This window comes from Cupressus sempervirens, chromosome 1, assembly GCF_028749045.1.
Source record: "Cupressus sempervirens isolate cs-2001-9-10 chromosome 1, ASM2874904v1, whole genome shotgun sequence".
Lineage (NCBI taxonomy): Eukaryota > Viridiplantae > Streptophyta > Pinopsida > Cupressales > Cupressaceae > Cupressus > Cupressus sempervirens.
Window position 1 is genome coordinate 524,396,322 of NC_143118.1, and position 14,960 is coordinate 524,411,281.

Consider the following 14,960-nt stretch of genomic DNA (forward strand, 5'->3'; position numbering starts at 1 on the left):
GCTCTTTGTTTCTCAAATTTTCCATATTTGTAGTCTTGTTAAATCTTGATAATGTTTTGCAACCTTTTTTCCTCATCGTCACTACTTTTACATTTATATGGAGATTTAGTATGAAAATTTTGCACTTTTCCACAATTAGAGCATTTTAAAAGACAACTTAGCTTATGCTTCTTAGATCTTTTTTTAAGTTTTCTTAAAAAATAAACTCATTCTTTGTGTGCTTCATCATTAGTGGAAGTCTCACTAAGCTCAAGATACTTATTCTTCATCTTCTCTGAGGTTTTGAAATTTGCTACTATCTTAGGCATCTTTTCCTTTTGGTCCTCATTTCATATGTTGTGGATCCCATGCAACTCATCCAATGTTAGGGTATCAAAATCTTATGACTCTTCAATACCAAAGAGATTGACATCAAATCTTGAAGGACAAAATCGTAGAGCTTTTTGTACAATTGTTGAGTTTTCAACCATTTCATCAAGGGCTCTTCTAATGCATTAACAATTTTAACCATGCAAAGGAATAGTTTGAATTGTTTTTATTGTCCTTTAGTTTTTCTAGTTTTTCTTAAATTTCTTTCATTGACACAATGAATTACTTTGACAAATTCTAATTCTGAAAGACACTTTACAAAAAGAGCAGCTTTTCATTTATATATACTCTATCGAGCTAGAGCACCCAAAAACTAAAGAATTGACACCTTTTAAGAATGCTTATTTACTTTTTAAGCAAATTTATTTATTCAATATAATTCAAAATTGTAATTTGGGTGTCAATTTAGTACCTTCATTTCTTCTAATATTTTGCCAATGTAGTTGGCAAGAATGAAATAATAGTTTAATCTTTAGGGTCAACCAGCAAAGGTACTGTTTTACTTTTGTCTTGGCACCAATATTTAAGGAAGTTGGTCAACATTCTTCAAAGATTGTAAACTACCTTGAAATGGTACGATTTGTTTTGGGGAGATTCAAATCTGATCTTGTTCTTTGGACAACAATCAATGGCCTTTGAATTTCATATAGTCTCCTTTGAAATCAATACCAATGATTCTAATAGAGAAATCATATATTATTCATACTCGAGATTTTTTTAATAAAATTGCTTTAAAGCACAAGCTGTCAAAGGAGCATCAAAATGAGCAGCAAAAGATCATAAAACTATTATAATGATTGGTCTTTGGTTATCTAATGCATATTTAGATTATATCGTTTTGACAAAAAAGCTCAAAACCAAATATGGAAAAGCATTAATTCTTTACAAGTTCACGAGTTTAAAGTGCTAAAATGGGAATGAAGAAAAATCTTTTTACTTCAAAAAAAGGTGATAGAGTTGTCCAATATATTAGTCCATTTGTTCTCTTCTTAATCAACTTGCTCAAATAAAATGTAAGTGATGGTGATGAATATTTTCTAAGAATTAAACAAGTAGAATTAGAGGTTGGAGGAAATGGAAGTAAGAAGACTTCTGTCATTTCAAATTAGCTTTTTGTTCAAGGGTGATTTATGCATAGAATTTGTTTTCCATCTCTAGTCCCTTTGAGAGCAAGAGGAGCATGTAGTGATTTGTTGGTCTATGGTTAGTTGAATCTAAAAAAGTTAGTGCATGCTTATTTGTGGATAGTTGGATCTACAAATGTAGTATAGATAGTTGTGTGTTTTGATTGGTGATTTGCTAGTGAATAATGAAGCGTGTTTCGATTTACAAGTATAAGTAGAATATTTTTCCAAACATGAAGAGTTTGGGATGATGTTGATGCGATTTTGGATATTCTGTAAATGTGCCTACATAGAGAAGTCCGGGTTGATGCTCATGCAGAATTGAATAATCAAGAGATTTGTCAAACATAGAAGTTTAGGTTTGATGTTGATACACTATTTTTTTTTTCAAAATTATAATGTAAAACTAAAGAAACAGGTGGAAGGCGCCTGAGGTGGTTAAGAGTTTACATTTAATAAATTAACTTTCTCTGCTGCAAAAGACTTTATTAAGCCAATGCATTGGATGTAATAACTTAATCTCTCAATATAATATCTCCTCTTTTTAGAAAGAAATTTTCTTATGCAACTCCAAACCATCTACCCACAAAGCCAGGAAAAGAGGGACTGTTGCTCTCACATTATCACCTGGACTAAAGAATGGTATTCAAAATTTAAATTGGTAACATTGTCAATTGAAGAAAGAAAAACCTTCGTACACTGCCAAATAAAATGAAAAGCAGTGCATCCTCTTTCAGGTCCTGATTTCATAGGATGCAGCTTGGGTTAGAGCACGGAACCCTTTATATGGGCGATACCCCAAATTCTGGAGATCTAATTTATCTATTTTCAGGCCAGACATAGCAACTCCCATTATCTTAAAGCCAACAAGGATAGTGGGAAATTCACGCAAACAGTCTTGACCACTTTCCAATGTAAGAGTCCCTGTTAAGCAAGGGGCTTTGTCTTTAGGAATTCGACCTATTGACCACGTGCAAGCCTGTGCAACAAACAGCATTTAATTAAATTCAATGTTTTCGATTCAGCTACTAAACAATTTTCAACAAGAATTATCTAAATAAATTTTTGGACAAACAATTCAGTTTTAAAAAACAACTAAATGTTCGATCAATTCTTTGTAAACTGCAAGAGGTTAAACATCGGTCACAATTAGAATGCAAATTGAACTAAGCGAAATACCACAGTAGCATGTTCAATAAAGAATATGAAATGCAATAAGTGCAAAAAAAAAAGGAAAATTTGTGATAGTTTCAATAGTTTCTTCAAATTTTTGTGTCTCAAAAATAAAAACTTGTTTTAGTTGAGCAGCTCGGAAAACTTGAGAGGTACTTGTTTAGTTTTTCACTTCACCTTTTTCTGCTACCTAGAAAAAGGATAGTCATCTAAGCACATTCAAATTGTGAAAGCATTCTATTATCAATTTATCGCTTCAAGAAGCCAAACTCAATCCATAAATAGAGTGGATAGTTCATTTAAATTGGCAGTATATGCTTATGTGATTAATGAAATCAAATATAAAAATGTGAGCATTCAAGAGTTTTTCGAGTTAAATGGAAGACAGTACAATTTTATTGAAGCTGATAAATTGAATTTATATTTCAGAGCCCAGAATTCTATGATGTCACCTCAATCTGTTGTCACTGGCTGGATATCAACGAAGATGCTATCCGAACTCAATAAATGGAAGATATCAAGTCAAAAACATAAAAAACTTTATATTGGTAACATTTCAAAAAGGTCAGGAAATAACTAGCAACTAGGAATACTTCTAGTACTTATATGATGGGCAATATTCAAGCTAGCCGTTCTACTGGGGCAAATTACAACAATATATGCTGGGATGTTCTTCACAAGGGAAACCTTGAAAAGAACATTCATAAGTTTCAACTCCTCTATAGTTGCACTAGTATAAGAATCCATAAAAAAACAAGAATTTATTATCCTGCATAAAAAGCATCTAATCAAAAAAAAGTCCAAAGGGAAGTAGAAAAAAAAGTCTTAATATATTTAGAGGAGATTAATGTGGGAATAATTGAAACACATATGTCCCCATATATGCACCAAAGCAATGACCGAGTTCGTGACAGTAAAAGAAAACAAATTACACTATATAAAAAAGGTGATAACACAGGACTTGTATATATTTGAAACTAGAATCAATGAACTCAAAGACAAACCTTGTGTGTGAGGACATCCACGGTCCCATGGTTTGCTGTCAAATCTGATGAGACAACAGATTTTGGAAAGGTAAATTTTAAAGCTATTGAATCAATTGGCTTTCCAGGATCATTGCGCATGCCAACTAGTATGTTAACTCGGCAAACTCCAGCATCTGAACTTAGTTGTGGCCTTACATATATTGGTGTGTTCTTCAATTTCTTTACCCTAAATAGATCAAAAGAGAAATGAGTTAGTACCAATTGTTTTCTTCAACATAACAAAAAGAACATAACTTGCACAGTACATTCAACAAAAACTATATAAGAATTTTTCTGATAAAAGATTTATAAATAGATGATTACTACAATTTAGATTACTAAATACAGATGTACAATAATGGTCAAAACTTCATCTAAACTTGTCAGGTTCCAAATGGACCTGTAACTCATAAGTTTGAACGCTCCATCAGGTGGCACAAAGGACAGCACTTGGTGAGCTTCCCATGGGCGAAAACGCACACATGGGTGAAATCTTATGTCATTAAGAATAGAAGGGTTGGAAAATGAAAGAGTCAATTCTGGTACACCTGAGAGTCTAGAGTTCACGTGCACTTCACCATAAACTTCACATTTGACAAGAATTCCATCCCTGAATCAGACAAAACAAACATAAATATGAAGCAAAGAAAACTATGTGAGCAGAGTAAATCTGATGATGAATATATTATGTCTACAAGCTTAATTTATTACCTTGTTGTAACTTTATCACAACCTTGTCCTTAAAATTCAAGGAATTTTTTTATCAAAATATCAAGCGAGATAGCTAAGTTGTTCATCAAGGAAAATAAGGACTAAACAATACATGTTATAGAAAGATTTAAAAAGAATAGTATATTGTAGCATTGACTCAAAGTCCACTACTATGTGTATTATCCTATTCTAGATATATGGATTACAATTAGGCTCAGATGACGTTTGTATTAGATGAATTAAGTTTGAAGACAGTTTTAAGAGTAGTCTCCAAACATTGTCAACAACTTGCATGGTATTCCTATTATAAGCTATGTCATCTTCTCTATTTAAAAAAATTTCTACGTATGTTGAATCCAATGACTCTTTTCATCGTCCATCGCCTATAATTGAGGAAAAGCTTCCACCAAGACACGAATCAATTGTACATATAATTTGTTTGCCCCATTTGTGATGTCTTCAAATGAGGACTTGGTAGGTTTAAAAAGGAGCTATTGTCTAAATTGAAGCCCAACTAAAATAGACAAAATCAAGGGATAGGCCAGCCTTTTCAAGGTCCAAAATTAAACACCCTAAAGATATCCTTAACTTCAATAATATGGATGTAACTTCATGGATAAGTCTCATTGAACTATATTATAAGCTTCATATTATGCCAAACAATAAAATGGTTGATATAGCCTCACTACATTTAGAATTTGAATTGTATCAATCAATGGTAACCAGTGGATGATGAGTGACAAGCAAAAGCAAGTACTTAACTGGAAAGAATTAATTAATGACATAACAGCCCACTATGAGCAACCATGGAAGAGAAGCTATTTTAGTCCACAAATTTATTATGGTATACTCCTGATCATAAAAGATTAGTGATCTAGACTTATGATGTGATACCTTATCAGAGTCTATGACCCTACATCTATACACTTAATGATCAAATAGAGCATGTTGTTTGTTTGTCGAAACCATGTACAATTATCAAAGTTATGCAACAAGCATTGCATACTGAGCAATGGAACCCAACAACTATAAGTTCTACACAAGGTCGAAGTAGAGGATGCAAAGATAATAAAGACTAATCTTATCGATAGATAAATGGCCAACTTTTTTAATCTAAAAGAAATCACCGAGTTCTCTACTTAATAGAATGCAAAGAAGAGAGAAAAATGTCTACGTTGGTATTGTGATAGCAAATAGTTTTATAGGTCATGAGTTAGTTAAAACTGAGAAAAGGCTAATGACTATTGTGAATGAGATTGAAGAAGGAGAAACAACTATAGAAGAACCAAAAGTAAAATGTGAGCATGGGGATTCAAAGAAGGAAGAAAGCACTACTATTTCTTCCCATGGATTCAGTGTCACAAACACACCACAAACGATTGAAGTGACCGGTTATATCAAAGGTGAAAATGATGAAGGGTACTCCCCTTGCTAACCCAAACACACAACACAATAGAGAAATAAACCAAACAATTGCAAAAACATAAACTTTTGCTTTCTATTATCTTCAACCATATGATTCTATAATATTCAGAAAATAACATGCTACAGCCACATGAGCATTTTCACTACAATAATCTGCAAGCCAAATCCCTTATATGCACCTTTAGAACTATCCCTAATAACCCTATTTGTCTTCTTTATATTGTGAAGTTTAAATTTCCCTAGAAGCCTCCAGAGGCCAACCACCATTGTATTATATTTCATTACATTGAATATGCCGAGAATATACCCCACATGGGTTCAGCACTCATCGGAGTATATGAAGAGACTTTACTTTTTCTCCTGAAGTAGTGCAACTTCCAAAGGCCACATCTTGTGAATCGTGTACCTGATAGGCTATTATAACTACTTTTCCAAACCTCTCGAAGTGGTCTACAACTCCATAACTGAAATGTCTTTCGGGCAAAGTTTTTCCCCCATTTCGGAGCCTCTAAAGCCTTCAAGGCCGAGTTCAAAGTTTTTGTACCACCCCGCCCAAACCAAAAATCAATATCTTTATAATAGGACTTGATCTCACCATGAAACTATAACAGCATGCTTATATATCCAAAAAGAGACTCCAAGAAAGTAATTAAAACAATTTGTGTTCAAATGAAAATTTGCTAAAAATAGTAACACTGCACAAGATAGCCCTTAATGAAAAACTAGGCAATATTTTTGGGCGATGCTAGATGGCCCTTTGGTGTAGGGGCACCTTTTGAGATGAGGCCTCCATGAAGCACATTTGAGTTTTTTGAGTTTGGTTTCATGTTCTGGTTTTAAATATCGTCCTATGGACCATTTTTGTGATGTTGTAAACTTCAGTTAGAAGGCATGCTATGTAATTGCCTAAAATGGCAATGGGGTCCTTGTGAAGGCACAATGTGTAAAAGTTATCAAATGATGTATTCTTAAGGTTAAATATTGTTTCAAGGTTCATCTGGACCTAGTTAACTTATGTTTAGTTTGTCACAGGTCATTTTGGATGTTGGTACAAAAGTTGTAGTCTTTAAGCAAAAATTGTCAGATTTGGAAAGAAACCCAATTTGGGGAAAGTTGCAACATTCCAAAAATTGGAAAAAGGAAGTGAACCAATGGTCATATGGTTTAGTTGAGTTCAGCTGTAACTGAGAGAAAAAGGTGTAAAAGGCGTTGAATGGTTGAGCCACAAGGTTGTTAAAATTTATATTGAGGAAAATAAGAAGAAACTCCTTAGAATTCTGTGTTTTTCCAGAAAATTTGCTGCTCCCCTGACTTGATAATGACTCAAAACCATGTGCACTGGATAGATTTTTGAATCTTTTTTCTTTTGCATCAAGATTGAGTGAAATTCATGGAGTTTGGGTCAAGTTAACACTCATTTTTCTGAAAACAGACCATTTATGGAGGATTTGAAGATAAATTCAAAGATTCTCATCAATGCCACCGGTCAAATCCCTTGTGAATTGGTTGATTGAAGGTTTAGGGAGTGTATTTCAAGATTTTGAAGGTTTCAGATGTTAACAGTGAGCTTTGTCAATGTTTTTAAGATGCCCTAGGTAGGTAATAGTGTGCTTTTGTACAAGAAGAGGATGTAACTGCAGAAATACAGTCATTAATTGAGAGGTTTGGTCCAAAACAAATGCCCTGATTTTCATATATGTTGTACAAAGCCCAAATCGGTACCAAAAAATGGGCTTGCATCCTCTGGATCAATTCCATAAAAAATTATGCTCAAAATACCTTTTTTCTGCACTAATCAGGCTTTCAGGGCAGTGTTACCAGTCCATTTGTGACCGATTTGTTCCAAAACACCACATGGTTCAGTTGAGATTGCTTTGAAACATCCAAATGGGTATTTGAAAACCCAATTTTCTTAGGAGATTTGACTTGGATTAAAAGTTATAGTCAATTTTGTCAGTATGTAGGGCTACTAAAATATATGACTCTGTGTGTGAAGGGCATGGTGCTTGGAGTGACTAGTGACTTTGAGCGTGTTAAGGGTTGGAAGTGGAACATGTCATTCTTATCTATTCTAAGATGTTTCCATAGTTAGTGGAGTCCTATAAAGCATTAAACCGTGAGTTGGTATTTGTAAGCAAGAAGCATGGTGACCTTGTGAGGGAGACTAGATGTTTGCGAGCATGATATGAAAGTGTTGATTGGATACGCATAAGTAACTGTATCCTTGTTCATTTAAAATTTTGAAGGTATGAAATGCTAAGGAAGTACCCTTTAAAGATTAATCCCTATGGTAGTTGGCTTGTAGACTGTGACAATAAGACAAGGCCCTTTGTTGTGAATATGTTAGTATTGTGTTAGGCGTTCCCTTGCGTCTACATCAAATTGGTGTCAGAGCTCGGGAGGTCTGTGAAAAGGAGAGTTTTTGTGGTTGTGTGGTTGTGAATTTGTGTTTGTGCAAGTTAAGTGGAGAAACTAGTTGCCAAAAGACTAGGTAGAGAAGAGAAGAGACCTAGGTGAGACGGACACAATGCAAGCAAGGTTAAAGGGGCTTGCCTGAGGAAAAGACAGATTTGTTGAGGAGTTATTTGCAAGGTGACGGATCACAAAGAAAGAAGCAAGAAGAGAAAAGAGAAGAAGAAAATAAGAGGAAAGGCGAAAAAGAGAGAGCAAGGCCAATGAAGATTAGAGAATTGAAGCAAGCCTTAGAGGAGTTGGAAAAAATGGCACCTACCAATCAAGGAGAGGATCACATGGTCTATCAGGTGGATCATTCAAAAGAGGAAAATACAAACAAGGACAACAGCAATAAATGAGATAAAAATTGAAGAGGTGAGCACACGTATGATTATCACATCATCAAGCATGGAAGAAATTCAAAAGGACAAAGTAGATATGGTTGTGTATGAGTTTCTTTATCATTATCAGTTGATCGAATCCAGTGATCAAGTTGAACAAGTTGAAGGATGTATTAATGTTGACATTGTTGACAGAGTTCATATTTTGGACAGTGAGATTGATAAAGTCAAAGTTGCTAATGAATTGATAGAGGGGAATGATAGTGATCAGATTGATGACAAGGTTACTGATGAATGGATGTAAATGATTTCAATAGGTGTCATCATGTGGCAGGAATCACCAAGGAGACAGGACCAAGTTTTATGAAGTGTGCTGATACTAACCAGATTGTTGTTGTCAATGAAGTTATTATTGTATTTGTTCTAGTGCAGGTATCAAGAAAAGAAGGTTGGAGAAGTCACCAAAATTTCCTTGACAGGTCCAAAAACTCAAGCAAGAGAATGGGAAGACTGAAGGTGAAGATGAAATGTAAAGTTGGTGCAAGTTGCAGAGATAATGCATGTACATTGGAAAGGCATACCAGATGAAAGAGCTATTCAGAGATCAGAGCAAGAAGAGATCACACATAATCTTGTTGCAGGTCCAGGGACTTGAGTTTCTTTTCCATGGGGTGTAGTGGTGCAGGGGGGCTTATTGAGATCAGGCCTACATTAAGCACTTTTGAGTTTTTTGAGTTTGGTTTCATGTTTTGGTCTTAAAAGGTCCAGTGGACTGTTTTTGTGATGCCGTGAACTACAATTAGGAGGCACGCTATATAATGGCCTAAAATGGCAATAGGGTCTTTGTAATGGCACAATGTGTCAAAGTTGTCAAATTATGTATCCTTAAGGTTTAATATCATTTCAAGGTTCATTTGGGGACCAAATTAGGCATGTTTAGGTCGTCACAAGTCATTTTGGATGTTGGTACTAATTTTTGTAGTCATTAACAAAAATGTAAAATCCCTGACTGGCTATAACCTTGACCAACACTATTTTTTCTTTATGTATTAGTTGTTTGACATTCAGTAAAACACTTTGCAAGCAATCCCAGTGAACTCAGCTGCTCACCACTAACTATTTGAGGTACTTATTAATTGCAGCCTCTTCATGTAATATGAACCCTCAAGTATACAGATGTGCATAAGCAATTATCTTAAGAAGCAAATATCTTAAAGATTTGACAGGACTGATATAAACGATCCAGTTGAAAATTAAAATATGCAAATTTAATTACTGAATATTACAAGAGGTCTATAGAAAACCTGGAATTATGCCACTTGTAGAATTTGCATTGATTCATACATTATGATGACAAATCACAGGAGCCTCGAAATCAATTTGATCTCTGTAATCAAAACATTGGCCACATCTAATGTAATTTCTGAACTTTCTTGGTATTGCAGGGCCACTATCCACCATCCACGACCCTCAGATAATTCAAACACAACCCAAACAAGCTGGCTGTAGGCTCAGAAATTAATCGCGAGTCTAAATGAAATAAACGCTGGCCTTACACAAGTGTTGTTGGTGCCTAAAAGCAGATCGCAGGTCTGATGAAAATGGGCGTAGTCTGTGTATGAGTTGTTTGCAGACCACGAGCTAGCCAATTCGTTGCTTTAGGAAGGATGACAACCAATAATCAACAAGATAATCGCCCAGGAATGATCAGAGGTGTGCAATTAACAGAGAATTCTCTTCAAACCAGTCAATAACCTTAGCATGAATTCTCTCCTTAGGCACGGTGAGAAACGACAAGGAGAGATAGCAAATTGCAATACAGAAGCAACAATTTGCAAAGCAATCTTCAGCCAAATTTCCAAAATGGCAAACCCTTAGCCAAATAATCAAGAAGAAAATATAATATTCAAGGATTTAATATCCTCAGTATTCATTATATTCTCCAAGCCACAACATGAACAGAAAAGGAGATTCCAAACAATCAACCAAATCACTATACCTCAGCAGTGATTTCAAACAATCTTCAGGAACGGAATTCACAACACCTCAACTGTGAATTACCCAGTACTTCTTAGCTCCAAACCCTTATAAGCAAGGGCACACTATTCAGACTCAGGAAAAAAAACCACAAAATGGCAACAAAAGCAATTATATTTTCAAGCGTGATTTTCCCAATGAAATGGGCTCTCATTTATAAGGTATCATTGGCCAAAGTTTCCTTAAAACTCCACTTCAGAAATTGTGGAAGTGTCCCAAAAAGAACTCAACACTAGAAACTTTCCAATGCACTTTTTATAAATATCTCTTAAAGTCATTATTATAATAATATAAACATTATTATAATAACACAACTTAATGATTAATAAAAAAAAGCTCATGCAATTATTAACCTGATTAACTGCAGGTGACAACCAACTGCCAAGCCACCCATGCACTGCCAAAAATAGCAACTGCTAAAAATAGACTTACTAAAAATAGTAAATCCACAACTGAGACCCCCAAAATGCCTTGTCAGCTCACGAGGGTCGCTATGGTGAACTGACTTGGCCAACTGTAGGAATTTGCTAAAAATTGAGACATTACAAAAAACTAGTCAAAATTGAAAAATGTTGTTATTTTGGAAATGTTGCAAGTTGCAACATTACAAAAAAATGTAAAAAGGAAGTAAACCAATGGTCATACATTTAAAATTTAGTTGAATTCGGTTGTAACTGAGAGGAAATGATGTAAAAGGCCTTAAAAGGTCAAGCCACAAGGATGTTAAAGTTTGGATTGAAGAAAATAAGAAGAAACTCCTTAAAATTATGTGGTTTTCCAGAAAATTTGCTCCTCTCTTGACTTGTACAGGTAAGTATGGTCTGACAATGAAACAAAACCATGTGCACTTGATAGGTTTTTTAATCTTCTTTATTTTGCATCAAGTTTAAGTGAATTACATGGAGTTTTGGTCAAGCTACACTCATTTTTTCTGAAAACTGTCTATTTGTGGAGGATTTGTAAGGTTTGAAGATAAATTCAAAGATTCCCACCGATGCCACCAGTCCATTGTAAATTGGTTGATAGAAGGTTTTGGGAGTGCATTTTATGATTTTGAAGATTTGCACGTAATTGCATAAGTACACTCATTATTTGAGAGGTTTGGTCCAAAACAACCTACCCTGATTTTCATATATGTTGTATAAAGCCTAAATAAGTACTCAAAAATGGTCTTGGATTCTTTGGTTCAATTCTAAATCAAAAATTATGCTCAAAACACCTTGTTTTCTGCACTAATTAGGCCTTCAAGACAGCGTTACTAGTCCATTTTGACTGATGTTTCAAAATACCACATGATTTTCTTGAGATATGTTTTGAATTATCCAATCTTACACCTTGGATGCTCCTGCATTAGAAAGATGACAATATTCGTTGATACATGTATTACACAACTTTATTGATAGAAGATTGGCTAATGATCTCAATTGTTTTTTGTGTCCAAGCTTTAATTTTCAAGTTCTACAAACCAATTGGAAATAACTTTGTGAAGGCGAATTCTATCATATAAAACTCTTTAAGGGAGATAATCAGCTAGATTTAGAAATGCTTGTGGGAACAATGTCTTTCAGTTTTCAAGACTTATTCATTAATGTTCAGACAAATGGAGAAAAATGTGAACCTATAGGGTTACAATCACCACTAAGTCAAATTATTAGCTCCCATAGAATGGAGAATTACTAAAGCAAGGTTCTTATGACATGCTGACATGCCGCACAACTACATTTTGTACAGGGACAAGATGCAAAATCTCAAGAACCACTAGAGCGTCAAGAGATCATTCAATGCCATCTGAAGGTTTTTCAAGAACTCGAGGGTCTATTGTAATGTTCCCTTTTTAAATAGGAATTAACAAAATATAAGAATAATAAAATTAAAAATTAAAGAATAAACAAAAAATTAAATATAAAATATAAAAAGAATAAAATTAAAATAGAACTAAAATTTAGTTGTGTTTAATGAATGGTCAAAAGGCATGAAATGAAAAATCACGACTCCCTCAAACATAAGATATAAAAGGGAGAAGAGATCATTTGAAAGGGGAGAGGGAGGAAGGAAGAAAGGAGAAGCATGTGAATCAAGAAACAATACATAGAAGAGAAGGAATGGGAAGAAGATAAGGAAGTGACTCCTTCAAAAGGCAATAATTATTAAGGTCATACTCTTTCAAAGGGGTGGCAATTATGAAAGGTTGTGTCTTTCAAAGGGAAAAAATCATGAAGACTTGTACTCTTTCAAAGGGGTGACAATTGTCAAAGAAAATGAGTCTTGTAAAGAACAAATATGGTGAAGAGGTGTGACTTCTCCCTCAAACGGGAAGATATAAGGGGGTGAGTGTTTGATTTGAGGACTTCCAAGAGAGATCAATTTGGGAGATGATTTATTACTCTCAAAGGGAAACGATGGAGGGTGGTAACTCAAGCCTAATATAAGGTGGCGACCCATTCATCAGTGAAGTATATAAGAGATCAATTGAATCATTCAAGGATCACTTACCAATCACCACTCATGCATCCATCAAAAAGAATCATTCATTCATCCATCAATCATTAATCCCTCAAGAAATCAAGCAAACAATTAATCAACAAGATCAAGAAAACAATCAACAAATCCACATCAATCGTCACTTCGTCTTGGGATCAAGAAAACAAACAATTCTGCAACCAAAACAGCATACATTCAATCATCACTCACTGATACATCAAATCAGCATGCACTCAATCATCACACATCACTCTAAATTCCACTTTTATTCAATCATCATTCATTGATATACCAAATCATCAACCAAGGAATCAAACAATAGAAACAAATCATTACTCATAAAAAGGAGATCAGTTTATAAATCAGTAACAAACAAGAATATATAAAACCATAGCTATCTTATTTATTTGGGAGTCGGCTATGCTCCAAATAGAATGCACCAAAAGTCAAAAAAAAAAAATCTTCGGATCTCTGAAAACATAGTAATCTTTTCTCAATTTTTTTGCTGTTTTCGATTACAGAACATATAGGTCATGAAGAACAAATGCTGAAATTTTCAACAAAATCCGTTGTGTTTTCAATTTTTTCAATTTTGGTCAAAGGTGCATTTTGTCTGGAGGATAGCCGCGTCCATTTATCTGTAGTATGCAAGATAATGATAAATAGATAATCTATCAATATCTTGTAATTGCATATATACTTCAATATCTTTTGGCGAGAGAGATTCTGCAATCTGGTATGCTCCTTGGGAGGTGAACCACCTCATCTGCCTGGGAGATCGTACTACAGCATTGGCCTTCTCTCTATGTCCTGGCGTGGCTTTGTGTTTTATCGTTGTTTCTTTCTTTTTTCATTGGTATTGTTTAGATTTTATTCTGTCTTTACTTGCGTTCCTTTGTTTCCTGCTTGGTAACCCTCCCATGTGCAACCCCTGTTGTCTTGTTAAGTGTCACAATGGTTCAGCTCTTCAAGACTCTATCCTGCATTTATTGATTTTAAGTTTTAATGGATGGTAGTAATGAATGTCATGTCCCCTATTTTCCTTGAATACAGTTTAATAATATATGATACTAAAATATAATTTATTATTCAATTAACTATATTACTTAATATAGTAGATTATTATTAATAAATATATAATTGATTTGATAAAATCAATTTAAGCTTTATTTATACATAATATAGTAAAATAAATAATTAAATAAAGAATAAATTAATATGAGTAAAAATAATAATATATTATTACTACTGTATTAATTACCACTAAAATATTATATTGCCAACTATTACAAGAAACATATGCCCAGTCGGAATAAGTTGGGGCCATTTGATCGATATCTTAAGGCTTTAATGAAGACTATTAATTGAAGAGACACAGTAACACATATACGTGGCTATTAAAGCTGACATGGAGGAATTCAGAGTATAATTGTGAATGGACATGAGTCGCGTCCCATGAAGGGCAGGAATATAAGAGGACATTAGAAACATTATAAAGCGGTTATCATGGACAAATTATCTACGCTGAGGATTAAATCAACAAATAAAGAGAAGACAAAGTGCCCCATCAGGATTAGAATCTGTAGTTATAGAAACTATAATACACAGAGGATGAAGCTTGGAATTATCACTTACGAGCAAATGGACAAGAATAAAAAACACAAGAACGATAAAAATAGTTTTTAGATCAATATAATTCATAGTGCATATATATTATCAGAGTAGGTATATCTTCCGGAGATTCTATTCAGCCAAGAGATGAAACCAGCGAAGATATGTAGAGAGCATGAGGATAACATTCGATCCTTATCACATCTACA

General features: G+C 34.2%; 1 protein-coding gene across 2 annotated transcripts in view; it reads right to left on the bottom strand.

The window, feature by feature from the left end:
- Positions 1 to 1,944: 1,944 nt before the first annotated feature.
- Positions 1,945 to 14,960, bottom strand: part of ZIP4 (Clathrin adaptor complexes medium subunit family protein) — a 126,401-nt gene continuing 113,385 nt past the window's right edge. For both annotated transcript variants that reach the window (XM_089829630.1, XM_089829633.1), the window contains 3 exons: positions 4,092 to 4,301; positions 3,671 to 3,878; positions 1,945 to 2,472 (listed from right to left, as the gene is read on the bottom strand). In XM_089829630.1, coding sequence (XP_089685756.1) covers positions 2,227 to 2,472; positions 3,671 to 3,878; positions 4,092 to 4,301 — 664 coding nt within the window. In that variant the 3' untranslated portion in view covers positions 1,945 to 2,226. The remainder of the gene's footprint in view (positions 2,473 to 3,670; positions 3,879 to 4,091; positions 4,302 to 14,960) is intronic.